The 20,042-nt window shown below is 39.7% G+C and overlaps 1 protein-coding gene across 19 annotated transcripts in view; it reads right to left on the bottom strand.

Annotated features, from left to right (window-relative positions):
• The window catches only part of FAM53A (family with sequence similarity 53 member A), a 165,522-nt gene that overhangs the window by 123,848 nt on the left and 21,632 nt on the right, over positions 1–20,042 (bottom strand). For 15 of the 19 annotated variants that reach the window (XR_013635733.1, XR_012158755.1, XR_012158757.1 and 12 more), the window contains exon 2: positions 6,294–6,542. Coding sequence is in view for 13 of the 19 variants with exons in the window: in XM_073342767.1 (XP_073198868.1) it covers positions 6,294–6,371 (78 nt within the window). In the remaining 6 variants the exon portion in view is untranslated. Of the gene's footprint in view, positions 1–6,293; positions 6,543–10,389; positions 10,878–14,489; positions 14,567–16,973; positions 19,802–20,042 lie in introns of those variants that run through there. The other 4 variants (XM_073342771.2, XM_073342770.1, XM_073342768.2 and 1 more) reach the window with 4 other exon arrangements.

Genomic DNA, 20,042 nt, shown 5'->3' with positions numbered 1-20,042 from the left:
GTCCTCTTGAAACATGTGACCTTATTTTCAGAAGTGTTGGGCATTGAAAACTATTTCTGTATGCATATCAGTCAGTGTCTCTGAACCAGAATATTTCAGAATATTAGTTCCAAAAATTAAACGGCCAGAATGTCATGACTAATGAAATATCTATCACCTTTTCCAGAAGAGCATCAACTTTGCAAGTCAAATGCACTATTTGTTTTATATGCCCCTTCCCCTCAAAAAGAAAAATATTTAAAGCAACTATGACCAGCACTATTGGACTATTAACACTAGTGCACGATGGTCTTGGTGACGGCACAGGAAGAGCATAACTTTTCATGGTGACCTCCACAAGACTGCTACGTAGGCTTCTTTCTTCATCTGCAAGTAACACTAGACAGATGACAGGTTTCAGAGTAACAGCCGTGTTAGTCTGTATTCGCAAAAAGAAAAGGAGTACTTGTAGCACCTTAGAGACTAACCAATTTATTTGAGCATAAGCTTTCGTGAGCTACAGCTCACTTATCAGATGCATACTGCATCCGATGAAGTGAGCTGTAGCTCACGAAAGCTTATGCTCAAATAAATTGGTTAGTCTCTAAGGTGCCACAAGTACTCCTTTTCTTTTTACTAGACAGATGTTGCTTCATCTGTCTATGCTATTTTCAGAAGTCAGCTCTGGCAGCTCTCTCAATCCCATCTGCCTCTTATTTTTCTTTTTCCCTCCCCCCCCCCCTTTCCTTTTTTCTGTTCCTACTGCTTGCTTTGTCCTATCAGTCTTCTACTCTCCAGATAAATGGATATGCTGAGCATGACAACAGAACTTTCTTTCCCATTTGTATATGTGCTACATACAGTACCAATCACCAGGAGGAGCAACTCTTGTCTGTTACGTTAGTGCCCTAGAGCCACCTACTGAAAACGATCAGTCTTCAGAAATAGTCTCTTGGTACGCACAGTACTCAAACTATCTTTCTAGGTTCTTCATCATCAAGAAAGCCTTTACAGAGTTCCTTCTCTCAGAGGAGAAGCCATCCTGATCTGAGATTATCAGAGTATGAAAAAGAAAAAATTTCTCAGTAATGACAGATAAGCAGTCAAACAGTAAACACTAATTATGGGTTTTGGTGTCCCAGAAACAGGTTCTTGTAGCACCCAGATAGGATAAACAAAGATTCACGATGGAACTCCAAGTCCAAGCCATAGCACCTACTAAAACTACATCAGTGGTCTCCAAAGCGGACTGCGCGTACCCCATGGGGTGCGCAAGACGATCGATTGGGGGGCGCAGCAGGAGGAGCACCGCCAGAGCAAAAGGGCGGCACGGCAGGAGGAGCACTGCTGAAGGGGTGGGGAAGGGGAGCGCGGCCCTGAGTCCTCCGGCCCGTGGAGGAGCAGGGGCAGCCGTGCAGCCAGCAGCCGGAAAGAAGCAGCACTTTCCCCTTCAAAGCGCCGCTTCTCTCCAGCCGCTGGCTGCGCGGCTGCCCCTGTTCCTCCTGAGTCCTCCGGCCCATGCACCGAAAGGGGCTTTAGAGGTGCAGGCCAGGGCCCCAGGGCCCCCTTAGCCCAGAGCCCTGAAGCCCCTGCATTCCAGGTGGCCCTGCCTGCCGTTGGGGGAGGGGGCAGCTCCCAGAATCACAGCTCCCAGAATCATGGCCATGGGGGTGGTGCTCCGGTGTGCAGAGCAACCTGCACACAACCTGCACCAAACAGGAGCTGCCCCAGGTAAGTGCTCTGCACCTCCTGCCTGCCCCAGCCCTGAGCCTCCTCCTGCACCCTAACTCCCTCCCAGCCCCCACCCTGAGTGCCCGCTGTATCACAAAGTGTTAAACCAAGATTTTCAAAAATAATAAAGCATATTCAATCACATTGCTCTCACTAATATTTTTTTTTAGTGAGAGCAAAAAGGTATTTTGTACTGTTAATATAAAATAAAAATTTTAAAAAATATTATTTCATCTTTATCTCAGTTTAATTTCTATGTTTTATAATTTACATAATATATTACAGTAGTACATGTATATAATTTATACATAAATATACATATATTGGGGATGCATGCTCAAAATTTTTTTTTACTGATAGGGGTGCGCGATCAAAAAAAGTTTGGAGACCACTGATCTACATAGACAAGTCATGTCGTTGTCCTCCAAGACCCCTTGAAGGGAACTCCTGTAGCCAAATGTGCCTTAACATGACCCAGAAGAGTGAGGTCCACTGAAGAAACAAAGAAATTTAGGACAGAATGATTTACCTTGTTCTCTTGGACACAGCCTGAATTATATTTGCGTCAGTGTCATACTGAAATTAAAAAAGGCTCAAGTCTACTTCAGAGAAAAAAAGGCCCTTTCCATTTCTAATTTAAGACCTTAATGAGAAAGGACATTGGCAGGAAGAGGCAAGAATACCAGCAGCATGATCGTGGTAGAATGTCACAGGTGATTCAAATGACAGATTTGAAATCTTGTTTTAAATTGGCAAGCAGGAAACCTTGATTTAAATCAATTTTAAACGGTTTTACATTTGCACTTTTTTGCTATTTGTCTAAAGAAAGGTTGATTTTTACTGGTTGGTAACCATTAAAACATGTTGATTTAGAACAAATTATAACATTTTACTCTAAATTTGGTGATTTTTTTTAGTAACCAAGAGGATACATTTTGTATTGCTATGGTTTATTTAAGCAATTTATTCTGATGTTTAGCTTACTTTTTTTTTTAAAAAAATAAGATGTTTGAAAATGAAGAATGATACGTTAGGACTGTATAGGGAGCCTGGGCACCTATTATATGAGGATTCATTTTTTACTTGTGATTTGTGTCAAACCCTTTTGGATGGAAATTCAATTAACATGCACAATAGCAGCATTATAATATTTTTAGCTAAATGAAGCATCTTAAATAGCTTGATACATAAGAAAGTTTATTAAATGGGTTTTTCATTTAAAGCTAGCTGATTTATTAAAAGGAAGTATTACCTGTAGTTCGTGAACTGATTATTTCTCGCCACTATGTTCAAGATTTTTGAGCTAGTAGATCTCATCTTTTCACACCTAGTTTTTTTTGCAGATTGAAAAGGGAAAAACAAGTTTTCCCGCTTTTTCGATTCCCAGTTGGTTTCTTAATTTGGGATGAACTAGTCTTTGACCTGAACTAGTTGAATGAACTGAAATGAAGAAAATATTGTTCTGCACCTGCAGAACAGGTAACTGCTGTCAAACTAGGTTAGCACTTCAATTTCTGGTGATAGATGCTTAAGCCAGTGACTTCCACCAGTTCAATGGTTTGACTTTCTTTCAAACTTGGTAGCAAATACATACTACTAAATACTTTTTTTTATTTAATTAGGGATGTGAATTAATTGCAGTTAACTCAAGCGATTAATGCAAAACAAATTAATTAGATTTAAAAAGTTAGTTGTGATTAATCATATCTTTAATTGCTCTGTTAAAGAGTAATAGAATACCAAGTTAAATTTATTATAAATATTTTTGGATCTTTTTCTACATTTTCAAATATATGTATTTCAATTACACCACATATACAAAGGTACAGTGCTCACATTATTACAAACATTTGCACTGTAAAAAAAGTATTTTTCAATTCACTTCAATTACTGTAGTGCAATCTCTATCATGAAAATGCAATTTAAAAATGTAGATTTTTTTTAACCTAACTGCACTCAGAAATAAAATGTAAAACTTTAGAGCCCACAAGTCAATTAAGTCCTATTCTTGTTCAGCCAATTGCTAAGACAAACAGTAAAACATACTAAGTGAACAAAAGTGGTTGCTTATAAGTAGGGCAACCATATTTCCTTATGCTGAATATGGGACACCTGGTAAAATTACTCATATTCAAGCGAGTTCAGCTGCAATCAATCAGAACTATGCAGTACAAACATTCAAATTAACATCAAGTGACTGAGCCTTGTTAAAAAGAAATACTGCATAGTTGGATTCTTTTTATTTACCTTATCTTTAAGGTTCACACAGGTAGGGGTGACACACACCCCTACCTCCAACCCCCCCCCCACCCACACACGGGAAAAAGTAACACACACACTCCTGTACACTGCTCTTACTTGGGGGTGACCAACCGACCCAACCCTCCCTGCCCGGTGCTCTCCACCCTACATGCCTAGCTGGGCCCCTGGGACAGACCCGCCTCTCCTGGTACCTGACGCCACATCTTCCAGAGGCTACAAGTCCCAAGGCTACCCAGGGTCACATGTCCTCTCCACGATTTCTGCCAGGGTTCACACCTGAACGTGACTAGCAGCAGCCTTGTGGGAGGGAAGGGACGGGAGGTGCTTATAGGAGAGGGGGCAGGGATAACTTGGCCCCTGTCTTTGCAGAGCTCATCTCTTCCCCCTCACTCTCCCTAGTGTGGCTGGAAGCAGCTTGTTTCTGTTTCATCACCTGCAAGGAGTAAGCTGATTTACAAAACCAAGTTTTGCTTAGGGGAACCATCAAGATGTCTAAGTGCCAAAACTGAATAGCCATGATTACTATAACCCTAGTTCATCCTCCCCATTTCCCCTAGTTCAAACTTGTTAAATGATCCCTCTACAAAGTTCTCCACAATTACCTAATATACAAGGCTTGTGAACAGTGCTAGATTCATAGCACTGTTATCCACAGACCAGATACAGCCCTTGAAACAGAGTATGTTTCTCTACTCAACCCCACAAGTATATCCCTACCCCTAAATTTCCAGTGAGTACACTAGTAACAATTTTCAGAGTAGCAGCCGTGTTAGTCTGTATCCGCAAAAAGAAAAGGAGTACTTGTGGCACCTTAGAGAGTGACAAATTTATGCTCATGCTCAAATAAATTTGTTAATCTCTAATGTGCCACAAGTACTCCTTTTCTTTTTACTAGTAACAGTGTAAAGCTAGCTTAGACTCCTAACTCATGCAATCCTTAGTGTTTCTGATGAAATTGTCCATGGCAATCGCCCTCTAGAATTTATTTCTCACAGAGTAAAGCATCAAATGATAGCTACTAGCCAAGGAGTCAAACCAATGTGCTAAAAGTGAAAGGGTGTAGCAGATTGCCCCCACTCAAAGGACATACCATTATTCAACACAAAGCTGTGTGTTCTGCACTTCTTTGTTGTTGTTTTTAAAGTTTGCTGCTTTATAATTCCTGCAGTAGAACTAGGTGAATAAATGAAGGCCGCAATCTGCTGTCAGGAAAGCATCTACTATCTTTGCAGACAAAGCATTTCATCATATCTTCTCAAGGCCCATCATAAGCACATATCCATGCCTTCTAACTAGCATTCATATTACTTGAGAATGCCTCATTTATTCATTCAGAGGGCTAACAAAATTTAAGTGGCAAACTTCTACAGAAATTCAAAAAATAAGATTCTCCTGATCTCCAATGCAACACTTACCCATCCTTGGTTCCCTCTAACCTCAAGCAAATAAACAAAAAAACACATATATTAAGAGAACCTTAAGGTGATAAAGTCAAGCATTCAAATATTAGGAAACGACAGAAACCGTGTACGACAAAGGAATTCTCCCTTTTTCACCACAAAAAAAGCAGTAATTACGTATTTTAATACATAGATAGATGATCAAGCAATAGCATCCATGCCATTCAAATTAAATGGTAGAAAAGTTACTTATACTCTACTCTTTCCCATCCCCTGGTCTACTTAAGCATGAAAGGTATAGTGATCTGAACATTAGAATAGGAGTCATTAACCCAAAGTTCCTCTCCATCTGTAACCTTGGACCAGGTAATGTGTCTGTTTCGCCCTTGTACACAGTAGATACAGTTATGAATAAACAGAGGTCACCATTTAAAAAACAAAACAAAACACTTGCTCACTGTAAGTGGATGACAGTATCAAATACCAGTCCCCCTCTTCCCCCCTGTGTAAAATAAAGATCTCATAACAGTAACTGCTAGCAAATGTTTTCAACATGGTAATCACTGTGACTCCACAGCACTGGGAATATGTTAGTTAATGCCTGTAAAACGCTTACCTGACAAATAGTATCAATCACCACAGAAGAAAGCCTTTTCTCTTTTTATAAATACATGGATTTTGGCTGAAAGAATTTCATTTTTATATGACTGAAGTTCAAACATTACTATCTGAGCACCTGAACCCCAAACACATAAGTTTCACTCCCCTCCTACATTTAGGAACTCTCACCCGTTGTCCCAACATAAATCCATAAATTTAATTTAATTCTCCATTCTTGGTTTTGGTGTGTATTTTATGAAAGTTGCTTCTTTGCTACCTGCTACTTCAACAAGCTTATACAGTAGTTTGGCATATCCTTACCAGGTGAATATTGTATGTTTTACACGTCAGATCATCCAAGCTCTGGTTCTGCAGCTTTTCCGTTATTAGTGTTACCATGGTAGTTGTCCCTTTGCCACTGCTCACACTGGGAAGTGTTGAAGGCTCCTCTGTGTCCTGTTTCAGTATTCGTGAGCCATTTCTGATTCCGTTCTAAATTTCAAGATTTATGCTTCCATCTTACTGCCAGAGTTTATATCCAAAGGCCTTCAGGGTATCATGTCTGCTTTTCTGTAAAGTTAGAGGAAAGGGGGGAGAAGGGGGAGTCAGCTTTGTACCCATTAAATTCTTTACAATAACTGGATTTATATGTAAGGACCTTTCACATATAGCCAAAGATGTTAGTGCCCCCAAATTTATCTTGCATTTTTTTCCTTTGCCTCACAGATTACAGGTCTCATTTCACAAAGTATGGCTCCTACTGGAGTTATACTGATCGCTGACAATTACCACCACAAAGGTGGAAGTCACATCTAGTAATTTTGCTTGAAGTAGTGACAGGTGTGTAGAAAAGCAAGTTTATACAAGAGGAAGGACAAACAAATGTAGAATCTTGTTTCATAAAACAGGAAAGATCTTCAGGCTATTCAACATAATGGATATTATGTTTCCCAAATAGGCAAATCTAACTGAAAGATTTTTATATAAACAGAACAGCGGTAGAGGGGATTTTTTTTTTTTAATATATTTTCTGCTTTCCTATATTTCTAGGTAGATGTGTATATTGACCAATAATGCTTATAAAAATGTATATTTAACTATTATAATTACTGATCTTTAGCTAAAATTGGATCTTAGCATTATAAAACATAAAGCTGACTGGAAAGGTAAACGTGCATTATAAAAACATTTTAAATTGAAGAGAACATTTCCTTGGTGAGCAATAAAGAGAAACCAACAGTAAGCTCACTGCTGTGCATGCTGTGCCCTGGTCATCCCTTACCTACCTTTAGTTTTGCTATCACTACTATCACCATTGCCCAGAAAGTAACCTCTCTTTCATCACTCTTTTTCAAAGATCATTAGCTACCTACTTACATCAACAGTCTTACCATCAAAGACACCCCCCATCATCTTTGCTCATTTTCTCTAACCCTCTCCTCTTGTTCCTTGCACTTCTCAATGCAAGGATATAAATCTCTCCTTTTCTGGTTTTCCACCTTCTACCTTGGACCCCTCTGACTTCCAAACTCACTTCTACCTTGATCTCAGCAATAATTTCTCTATGCCCAACCCTCAGTGAGCTATTGTCCCTTATTTCAGCTTACTTATTTCAGACTGTCAGCTTTTAAGTGTAGGAACACATCACACTGCCTTTGTAAACACATATGTAAACTGATATAATTTTTATTTGGTACTAAGTCAGACTGATTCACTTTAAACCATGTGCTTTGTGAAGCATCAGGAAGAGATGCTACACTTGCGTTTATGCAAAACTGGAACAGAGAGCTATTTATACCCAAGCACATATTCAGAGATGCAAGTCAAATGTAAAGTAACCAAAGACTGTTTACTGTTCAGAAACGTTTTGCAATGTTGGGAATGGCCAAACAGGAAAAGACCCAACAAATTAAGAGAGGCACCAAACCAACAAATTTTGTTTACATTCAATAGGATACATTTTTTTTAAAAAAAATTTGAATTTGTGATAAAGAGACAAAGTGGGTGAGGTAATGTCTTTTATTGGACCAACTTCTATTGGTGAGAGAAACAAGCTTACACAGAGCTCTTCTTCAGGTCTGGGAAATGTACTCAGAGCATCACAGCTAAATACAAAATGGAACAGATTTTGTGTTAACCATGTATGGTAAACAATCTGTTCCATCTTGTATTTAGCTGTGACGCTCTGAGTATGTTTCCCAGACCTGAAGAAGAACTCTGTAAGCTCGAAAACTTGTCTCTCACACCAACAGAAGTTGATCCAATAAAAGACGATACCGCACCTACCTTGTCTCTAATATCCTGGGACTGACACAGCAACAACACTGCATACAATTTGTGATAAAAACAGATTAATCTAAGGAATATTGGAAAATTTTGGAAAAATAGTATTTTGTAAATTTATATTACAAACGTACCTCAAGATTTTGTATATGTATTTTAAATATGTCCAGTATTTTCTACCTATACTAATCAGTTTGCTAATAGTAAGCCAGAGGTTATTTGGGTACATGATTCAAGTTAAAACCATCTAAAACCTAGGTATTACCCATACAATACTGCCTGATTATCTTTAAAACTGTAACCTAGAAGTACATCCTGAGAATATAATTTCATATTCTAGCCCTACATATCAGCAGATTTCTTTGGAAAGAGTAAAATTGATGGGATAATATAAATATGCTGCTGTCACCCTTCCTGCCCCTCACTCTACTCTCATTTTACTTTCCATGAAGTAGGTATTGTTTGTCTTATCCTAAGCACCTGAATGCTTCCTAGGAGCACTGCAGCTTCATTGATCGGTTTCTACAGAAATGCAAGCTAAAAGCACAATGCTGTCTTCCTTTATAGGCACCCAAGACTCAAAATATTTGCCAATGCCTCTACTGAAATCCAATCAAATCTCAGAATCAGAAATTGATTCTACAGAGCACTGATGCACTCATCACTAAGAAGGATGTGATGTTTTTTAAACCAAAGTAAAGTATCTGCCATACCATACAACACAACATAAGGCTGCTTTCATGTTCTGGTGTTCTTATATCTATAGATGCATGCACATAGCCAAATTCTGCTGTTCTGCACAGGCAACCTGATTGATTTCCTTGGAAGTAAGTGGGCATAACCAAGAAAAGGAGTCTGACTCAAAGTCTAGAAAGCAGTAGCATTTTATCTGAAGTTGGGCTTTGCCATTTACTATGCTTCCATCAATTCAGACAGAGGCATATATTTCATTTTGACATATTAATGCAAAGGCTTTCAGATTAAGAAACCGTCATAGGACAATTACTACAGAAGGGCAGCCACCAACTCCTGCTATGACTGATGATACACAAATGAACATTTACAAAAAAATGGATATAGAAAGTACCAGCTAGAACAAGCCTATATACTAAAGGCTTTTCTTTGCATCATATTGTAGAAACTTAAACCTTAGTTCAATAAATGCATCATATTATGCAAAGTAAGTGGAGGGGATAAGGCTGCTAGATACTAATTTTTAATCAATTGGACATTCCAGACCACGACTTAAATCCAGGAAAAGAATTCTTGAACCAGCAGGGCAAACTATTTCAAACTCAGATTAAGAAACCAGCCATCAGGAGCTGTCACCTTTATTAGTTCCAGACAATCACAAAGATGGATAAGTTACTGGTTTTTTTCAGTGGAGACTCATTAAGGCAATTTTCTGTTACTATGCAACTTACACTGCTTATATTTTCCTCTATAGGAACTGTCATTACTAAGACTGAACCACATGCATAGATATAGATCTATTTTGTATCTTCCCTCCTTGTCCACCCCACCCACCACACACTCCTTCACCCAAAACTGATCACAGAATATCAGGGTTGGAAGGGATCTCAGGAGGTCATCTAGTCCAACCCCCTGCTCAAAACAGGACTAATCCCCAACTAAACCATCCCAGCCTGGGCTTTGTCAAGCCTCACCTTAAAAACTTCTAAGGAAGGAGATTCCACCACCTCCCTAGGTAACGCATTCCAGTGTTTCACCACCCTCCTAGTGAAAAAGTTTTTCCTAATATCCAACCTAAATCTCCCCCACTGCAACTTCAGACCATTACTCCTTGTTCTGTCATCTGCTACCACTGAGAACAGTCTAGATCCATCCTCTTTGGTACCCCCTTTCAGGTAGTTGAAAGCAGCTATCAAAGCCCCCTCATTCTTCTCTTCCGTAGACTAAACATCCCCAGTTCCCTCAGCCTCTCCTCATAAGTCATGTGTTCCAGTCCCCTAATCATTTTTGTTGCCCTCCCCTGGACTCTTTCCAATTTTTCCACATCCTTCTTGTAGTGTGGGGCCCAAAACTGGACACAGTACTCCAGATGAGGCCTCACCAATGTCGAATAGAGGGGAACGATCACGTCCCTCGATCTGCTGGCAATGCCCCTACTTACACATCCCAATATGCCATTGGCCTTCTTGGCAACAAGGGCACACTGTTGACTCATATCCAGCTTCTTGTCCACTGTAACCCCAGGTCCTTTTCTGCAGATCCTACTGGGAAATTCAAAGTGAGACTTTAAGAGACACCTATGCTCAATACAGTTATGTGTGAGGAGTTACTAAGTTTACCAAAGCTGTGGAAGATAGAGTATGTACTACAAAGATGATAAATTACATTAGTCGGACTAATTCGTTTAACTCTCTACTAGATTTCAGCTCCTGCCACTCCTGTTGGGAAATCCCAGCTTTCAGCACAAGGTAATCACAGAGTGAGAGACTGAAGAAGAAAGCTCAGCGTGGCTACAACAGCACTCGGACCACTGCTAAAGATTAAAGTTTTCTTATAAAGGTAACTATTTTGAGGTAACCTGCATGCTACCTGACCTGTTCTCACACATAAGCATTCACAGTTCTTTATACTGTTCATAGATTAGAGCGGTTCATTCCACCAAACTGAGTCGTCAATAATTTTTCCTTCCCCCTTTCAATTCAGACCACCCCCACCCCCACCATCCCCCCTTGCTGGGCAAACTACTGCAGCACAGAGCTCTAATCCCAGTCTGCTCTGCCACTTCTGATACTGGCCACTCTGAGTCAGGATGCTAATGCCTCAGAAAAAACTAATAGTCCAAGCTACCGATGGAGTAGTTTCTTCTTAACCTTGCCAGCTAGTAGCTAGTTTATGCCATTAAGTAGGAGTGTTTCTCTCTTCTAAAAGAAAAAAAAAATCCTCCTAAAACATTACTGTAGATGGTCTCAATTTATACTGATAGACCATCTACCTAAATTAATAAGTTTTTTAATCCTACTAAAATCAGCCTCAATCTCTTGTGGCAGCAAGCTCCACTCATTATTATGAGTTACACTTAAAAAAACCCACCCATTTCCTCACATCTGTTTCAAATTTTGTGCTTTTAAAGTCTCTAGATGTGCCCCCCAACCTATTGTTAAGCCATCGGTAACTACAGTCCTGGTTGGTGGAGGATAAGAAAAGGGTACACCCTTCCATATATCGTTCTGATCTGCCCACCACACTAGGGACTTCAGGGCTGCTGAAGGTACTCAGATCAGGCTGTTCAAAGATTGATGATTTGGGAGACACATCAATTTCAGCCATCCTTGCAGAGTACGGAGGCACAATCTCACATGTTGAACCACATAAGTACATGAAGCCATGTGGGCTAGCAATGTCAAGCATACCCAAATGGTGGTTGAGAGGTGAAGATCTGAGACACGGACATAGGCAGCAAATTGTCTGAAACGACTTGAGAGAAAGGCCCCTGAACTCAGTCTAGTAGGGCCCCAATGAACTCCATTTTGTGTTTTGGAATTAATGTGGACTTTCCTTTGTTCAAAATCAGTCCCAGACAATCCAAGAGACATAGTATGAACTGGACTTGATGGTGAACTTGGTCTTTGGACTTGCCCCTCGCTAGCCAATCATCCAGATAAGGGAAGATGTGAATCCCTGTTCTCCTGACAGACTGCTGTTACAGTCGGGAATTTGGTAGATACACACGAGGTTGAGGGCAGGCCAAAAGGGAGTACTGTGTATAGATAATGTAGTGGTGGGTCAACAAATCTCAGAAACTTCCTGGGGCTTCACATAACTGCTACATGAAAGCAGGGTTCTTGAAGATCGAGGGCAGCAAGCAAATTATTGTGGTCCAATGCAGGAAGAATCAGAGCTAGGGTTTCCATGTGGAATTTCATATTTGATACAATGTTGAGACTTCAAAGGTCAAGAATAGGTCTCTCCTCCCCTGAACTTGCGAATCAGGAAGCAATGTGAGTAGAACCCTGTTCCCCAAATGATGAAGGGAAACATTTTCTATGGTTCCCAAACTTCAGTCTTAAATCTGCTGAAGAAGGAGTAACCTATGAGAAGTGTCCCTCAAAAGGGATGATGCAAAGGAGGAGATGGTTTAGGAACTGGATGGCATATCCTGATCCCACAGTTCTCAGAATGCATTTGTCTGTGGTTATTGTTTCCCAAGCCTTGTAGTTGTGGGATAGCTTGTCCCCAAACAGGAAGATACGGTCAGGGAAGTAAGTTGTTGACAAGTGACCTCAAGAGAAGATTTAAATTGACTACTAGCTCAAAGCTAACGAAGGACAGTATGGTTGGTTCCCCAAGGGCCTTCACCTCTGTGACTTGATTTCCTTTTGGAGACATCTTGTTGCCTAACAAGAGAAGCTGTCTGTCTGAAATACTCCTGGGAGTACTGATGGTACTGTTACCATTGTTGCTGTCCACTCTTAATAGCTGGGGTATAAACTCCCAATGTGCACGAAGTGGTTCAACTGTCCTTAAAAGAATGCAGTGTTCCACTATCTTTCTTTTTGGAAAACAAGAACAAGCCATCAAAAGGCTTGTATATTTTGTTGGACTATGAGAGCTACCCCAGAGTTTGGTAACCAAGAAGCTTTTCTCATCGTTACAGCTGAGGCCATAATCCTGAAGGAAGCATCTGCTACATTAAGTGCTGATTGCGGTGACATCTTACCTGCCAACCTGGACATCCTGTTCCAATTTACAAAATCATATTTAGATAACACCTGCTGATTAGCAGCATGCATCTGTAACAATGAGGTAAAATAAATCTCTCACCATTAAATCTAATCTCAGACTTTGTCTTTAGGTGTTGCCTCGTACCTTCCCTGTCAAACTCATTTGCAGCCATTACAACAAGAGTTAGGGTCTCAATGGAAGTAGAAATGCTGAAATCATTGCATAGGTACATAGTACCACTTGTCCATATGCCCTGCTGTGGGAAATAAGGAAGCGGATGTATGCCACAAGGACTTTACAATCTCCAAAAGAGCATCATTTATAGGGAGAGCTACCTTCTCCAGGGATGAAGAATATCTACCAATTCATGGGTATTCTCCAAGACAAACTCAGCTTGGATACCCAAGGCATCTCAAGGGTCCCAGGGAGGCCTCTGCTGAAATGAAAATGGTATAGGACACTGGGCCAAGATCAGCTCTTCCTATTGAAACTGTGCCAGTCCTGGTACCCACAGTGGATACCCCAGAGACCTAGAAGACTTCCAGCATTGGTTTTTGGAAGGAGGCAGAGACAGATGACAACTCTGAGCCTGAGGAACCATTCAAATAATTTGCAAACAAGGCAGGTGCTACTCTGCAGGAGCCAGAAAGCATTCAGACTGCCTTAGGTACAGTAAGAATCCCACAGTGCTCAGAACAGTACAGTAGCCAAACCTATGAGTACCAGTTGCAATGCTGATGTGGGACTAATGCTCAGGACCAGAATGGCCATCAGTGCTGAGTAGATCTGTACTGAATCTGAAGAACTGGTCTGTACCAAAAGTGTAGAAGCTGGGATTGTCATCGGAGCTGATCAGGGTATCAGTTCTGACAAAAGATTTCAGTGCTGATAATCAGACTGGATTCAATTCTGTAGCATGATTCTTAATTGGTGCTGAGGAAGACACCACAAACAGCCTGCAGTCTGAAGTAGCCAACCCAGATAGATGGTCCTGGGGTCACAGAAAGCACCGCCACACCTGAGGACTTCTGTATCAAAAGGAGTGTATACAGAGACAGAGTAAATCCACTGCTTCGTGGGGTTGATATTGTCAGTGCCAAGACTGAGGTCATCAGAACCGGATGCAACAGACATCCCACATTTCAAGGTTTCCGGTCTTTCCTCTATACCAGGAATTTTATACACAGAATAAAAAAATTCCAAGCATACAGCAGGAGCCATAATCAACCTGAAGAAAATGCCTCCGAAGGTTATCTGTCAAGTCTATACATATAGACAGATTCTGTTGTCTGACTAATAAAGGAAAGCAAGCTTCAGAATATACTCTTTTCTATGACTGTCAGAAAAAAGCTCCTTTCAATCTTTTTATGCACCACAGATTTCAAGAATCCAGATATGATTCACATCAGATCTGGTCATCACTGATTACGTCTCCTACAGCTAAGGGAGAAACATTTGTCATGACAACTTCTCCCACAGTTTTGTGCTTGCTAGTGTGATCTTCATAACCAAAACTGAAGAAAGAGTATTTAAAGTCACCTTTGCAATGTGGACAACTTGTTGAGAATGAACTTCAAAGAAGCTCCTCTACATCCCAGTAACTTTGCCTGCAGTGACTGATAAACAAAAACAGAAAGATGAAAAAGACAAATCCTTTCTTTGCATCACCTCTGAGTCTTACCCAGACAAGCTATAGCTAGTCCTTATTTACACCATTTTCCACAATATTTTTTTACCATCAGTCTCAGCAAGACTCAGTTCACCCAGGAAGTAGCCTCTAGGTTTCTTCAGGTACTTCAGGAAATGCTTATCTTTTGATAGTCTGAGGAAGAGAATTAACTGAAGATTCAGACTTTGGATTAGGATAACAAGGATCTCTAACTCTTATCTACACTTCAGCAAATCAAAGCAGCCAGTCACCCCATTAGTCTGGATTCCAGATCTAGACTTTATGAGCAGACTCCAACTAGAAGATCCTTGATTGTGTATTCCTCTACTGCCTTGAGAGGCTGCCTGGACACATCAACAAGTAATGCACCAATCAGAACATCTCAGATTACTACAGTGCTTTCACCTACCTGCCCTCTCCCCACAGCCCCCCAGTCTTGCTTTACTCCTACAGCCATGCAAGAAGCCCATCTTTTATTAATTGCTAAAGTTATAAATTTATGTTTTATGCCATCGAAAAAGAGGTATTCCAAACCAGTTATCAGAGAAGACATTATGTGCTAGCTCCTTCTCTTCAAAAGGGAGCAGCTTCCAAATTCATATCACAATTTCAGTGAAAGAGGTATCAAGATGGTAACCAAAATATGTTTTTATAAACTCAAAAAGCTCATGGCCTGCCAAGGTTAAAATTCCCAAGTACTTTAAGTTTAGCCCTGGGGTATTCATGACAACAAAAAACAAAAAAAAGTCATTTCCTTGGACCAGTACAGCTTCTTGGTTCAAGTCTAAGACTGACTACAGAAGTTCCAGACCTATGTAGTTTTCAATCCCTAATTGTCATTTTCTAATGAAGCCTTTACTATTACTATAATATTACTAGATTAGTACATTTCCAGTATTTAGTCCTGAGGCCAAAGCACTAGAGAAGTACTACTGCTACCCCAAGGGCATAATTCTCATGAATTATGAGACCACCAGGTCTAGAAAGTACTACTGGGATCCTTATTTAATATGGGAAAGTCTTTTTTTAAAAAATTATGTTATTCTCCTTTTATGAGCCAGAAGTTCATTTCAGAAAGCAGTGGGACAGAACTGATGTCCTATCCATAGTTAAAAATAAGGTTTGTAGGCTCTATTTGTGCAGACCAGATATACTGTTTAACAGCTAGCTAGCAAATCCTACTTAAGCAGTAGTTACTGTTACTGTTTCCCTGGCATGCACAAACATTGTGCAAAAAAATTACACAAAGATAGTATTACACAAACCTTAATGTCAAAAAGTAGGAACTGAACCAAAAAAATACTCGGAATCTAACAAAACATTTACATTCTAAGTGTCTTCAGTTAAGAGAATCAGTGACCTTTGCTACAAAAAGCTTCACCAGTTCTCCACACAATGCTTTCTAAAACATGCCACAGAATTCTAAGTTTCTATGCAGTATTCAGCGAGGTATGCTTTTCACTAGAAGGGGAGAAAAGAGATTTATAAATATTCAAAAAGACATTTTGTTTGTATGAAGTGAGAAATAACGGAGTTTAATTTTTAGACAATATAAAGACTGGAGAAGCACAAAGCATGTGAATGACTTCAGAAGTAGGTCTGCAACAGTAAAAGATAGATCAATTGCTCTACAAAATACCCTGTTATCCAGTGGGTCAGCTACACTAGATTTGAAGAACTAAGACTCAGGGGGTCATTGGCTCAGAAAAAAAGGGATGAAGAGAATACATTAAGTGCACCTTTGAGAGCTAAACTCAGCCAAGTTGCCCTGGAATCCAGAACCTAGAAAGACTACTAGGCCAAGACCCACTTCCTGTAGCAGGGGAAAGTCTGATCCTAGATCTTCACCAAGCAATAGCAACAGATTGCCCACTCCAGCAACTGGAGAAAAGCAGCACAAAAAATACACCCAAATTAGAGATTACATCCTACACAGATTGGCAACTGATTACCTTCCTCCCACAGTCCGGATGGGCAAGTCTTCCTGCAAGAGAACAAAGCCTGTACCACCAAACACAGGTTCACGATACTGCTGTACTCAACAGGAGCTGGTGTTTTCTAACCTGGCCTTTGTACTCAAAGGGAGAGAAGTGCATAAGCTCAGAAGATAGTGCCTGAGAACCATGCCACTAAGCCTCAAATTCAAAACCAATAAATGTAAAGAGTTTTTCACATGTATAAATTAGATTGTGGAACTAATTGCTATAGAAAGTCATTAGCAAGATTCAAAAGAGGTTGGACATTTATATGGATATCAATACTATCCAAAGATATAATTAGTGATAATTTTGGAAGAGATATTAAGCTTCATTCTGCAATTACACCTAGCTATTACAGACCAGGATGAGACATACCACCAAGATCAGATGTGACTACCCCACATCTTCATATTGCTGGGTTCTTGAATCTTTGTCTGAAACAGTGGTTCTCAACCTTTTGGGGCTCAGGACCCTTTTGTAAACCTTGATGACCTGTCATGACCCAAAAAATAGCTTTAGTATAAAAACCATCTGGTTTACTAAGTATTTTTTACCCACAATATAATATACACATTAACCTAGTAAGTACTAGATAAGTACACCATGTAACCTAGGGGTTCTCAAACTGGGGGTCGGGACTTGGGGGTCACGAGGTTATTACATGGGGGGTCATGAGCTGTCAGCCTTCACCCCAAACCCTGCTTTGCCTCTTGCATTTATAACGGTGTTAAATATATAAAAAAGTGGTTTTAATTTATATGGGTGGGGGTCACACTCAGAGGCTTGCTATGTGAAAGGGGTCACCAGTACAGAAGTTTGAGAACCACGGATGTAACCCAATAAGTACATTTAGGTGACCACTCATTGAGAAAACCTGACCTGAAACATATGGTACTGGCCACTGTCAGAGAGAACACTGAATCAGATGAACTTCAGATCCAATATGTAAATTCCTATATTACCGCTGTTCTCTTCCTTAAAAATCTATGAACACACTAGTGACTTTTTAAGTCTACTTACAGCATCTAGACACTACTACACTTGAAGAGGATAAATCCAGCTCCATATGTGCCTGCTATTGACATTAGCCACAGAAAACCTGGAGGAATAGCTTTTGAGGTTATTTCTCCGCCACATCTGAATAAAGGTTTCTCCCACCTAGTATTACTGAACTAAACTGGTGCATAACTACACCATATCGTTTAATATTGTGCTAAAGTCTGGTCTAATAAGGCTTTCATACATTGCTTTTACCATTATTAGAATTAGCTTTACCAGTTTGGAACTCAAGGAGTTTGGGCAGCGACTACTGATCCATTCTGTTAAGTTTCTGCATACACACATTTCAAGAAAAATAAGAGTCCTAGGCAGTTTACTGAAATATTTTAGTTGCCTGCGATGTTTTGGGGTTTTTAAAAAATACTTGGCTAGACAGCCACTAGCTAATTTTAACTATTAAAAACTCTTCTTCAGAATTACATGAATCAGATAACAGCTAATTAAGTTTAGGAACAAGCCATCATAGGAGCAATTTATTTAATTTCATCTCAACGCACCCTCTTTTTATGAGCATTTGCCATTTAAACAGAATGAAGTAACTGTTCAAACAATTTAAGTCTCTCTAATAAGACACAAAACAAAGATTCCTGGGGGAAAACTGACATGAAACTCAATTCATTAGGAATAAGAATTTCTACACATTAAACACTGACAGAATAATAGTGCCCCAAGCCCCTGAAGATTTTACTGTACTCTTCAGAGAGACTAGTGCTTGGGGACCCGAAGGAGAGTACAAAGATGTAGGCCAGCTGGCTATGCCACTCTGATGACCCTTCACTGCACTCAAGTGGTGGGAGGTAGAAGAAAATCTTGAGAACAGACTAAGGCCAGCTGCACCACACTGCTGGTCCCATCCCTCAAAGAGTTTTCTAGATGTTCTTTCTTCAGAAAAGTTTGTTTTAATTGACATTTAGAATAGAAAGTGCAAAGTACAAGATAAAACAGTGCATAGTGAAACCAGAGGGCAAGCTAGCTGAGCCTTATAAATGGTAATCCACATCTCTAACCTGTTAGAATTCTTTTTTAGAACTTAAAGGGGGGTGTGTGTGTGTATGTATGTATATAGGGAAGAAGCGGGAAGGGGAAAGGGAGAAACAAGTGGATAAAAATTATCTAGCCCTTCAAAAGTCTTCTAAATACAGTGCCACAAAAAAGAGGCTAAAAAGGAATCTTATTAACTACAGAGTGACAAGTCCTCTGATAGTTTAAAACTGGTTAAAAGACAAGAAGCAACAGAGTAGGAATAAATAGCCAAATTCTCACCATGGAAAGAGGTTAATAAAGGGTTACCCCACGATGAGTATTAAGGTTGGTGTTCTCTGTATTGATTAATAACCTGAAAAGGGATGAATAATGAAGAGGCTAACTTTGCCTAACAGGTTGTTTGTTTTATTTGGTTTATTTCTTTTGTTTTTAAGTGTTTTAAAAAAAAAAAACGTGTAAAAAGCCCACCAAGATCAGGTGTTCTTCCAGAAGATATGCTCTAGGAATTATTTTGGGGAAGTTCTATGGCCTGTGTTATATAGGAGGTCATGCTAGATAATCACAATGGTCCTTTCTACCATTGGAATCTATGTATGAATCTAGTAAGGCTTGTAAGGATCTTCACAAAGTCCCAGCAAAAACACTTTGTGAAGTATGGGGTCCACAAGGCCAAACTAGTAAAAACTTGAAGGAATCATTTCAGCTACTTGTACACCGTTATTGGTTTTGAGTTTAAGAAAGGGAGCTATTTATGTAGACAACTCAGTAGGCAGTAATGGTTACAGCAAATAAAGAGATAGAAAATATATATGCATAGACTCCAAAGCCGATTGTGAAGATTACAAAGCGATCTCACAGAACTGTGAGACGGGGCAACAAAATGGAGGATGAAATTCAATGTTGATAAACGCAAAGTAATGCACACTGGAAAACATAATCCCAACTATACATACAAAATTAGTGTGTCTAAATTAGCTGTTACCACTCAAGAAAGAGTGTGATTATGGACAGTCCTTTGAAAAAGTCTGCTCAATATGCAGCAGCAGTCAAAAAAGCTAACAATGTTAGGAACCATTACGAAAGGGATAGATCAGACAAAGTATCATAATGCCACTAAATAAATCCATGGTATGCCCACACCTGGAATAATTCATGCAGTTCTTGTCATCCCATCTCAAAAAAAGGATATATTAGATTTGGAAAAAGTACAGAGAAGGGCAACAAAAATTATTGGTGGCATTGAACAGTCTTCATATGAGGAGAGATTAAAAAGACGGGAACTGTTCATTTTAGAAAAGAGATGACTATGAGTAGCTATGATAGAGGCCTACAAAATCATGAATGGTATTGAGAAAAAGTGAATAAGGAAGTATTATTTATCCCTTCCCATAACACAAGAAC

The sequence above is a fragment of the Lepidochelys kempii genome, chromosome 4 (genome assembly GCF_965140285.1).
Source record: "Lepidochelys kempii isolate rLepKem1 chromosome 4, rLepKem1.hap1, whole genome shotgun sequence".
In the NCBI taxonomy this organism is placed as follows: Eukaryota; Metazoa; Chordata; order Testudines; family Cheloniidae; genus Lepidochelys; species Lepidochelys kempii.
Note: the sequence above shows the minus strand (reverse complement) of the source record. Positions and strands in the feature narration are given on the sequence as shown.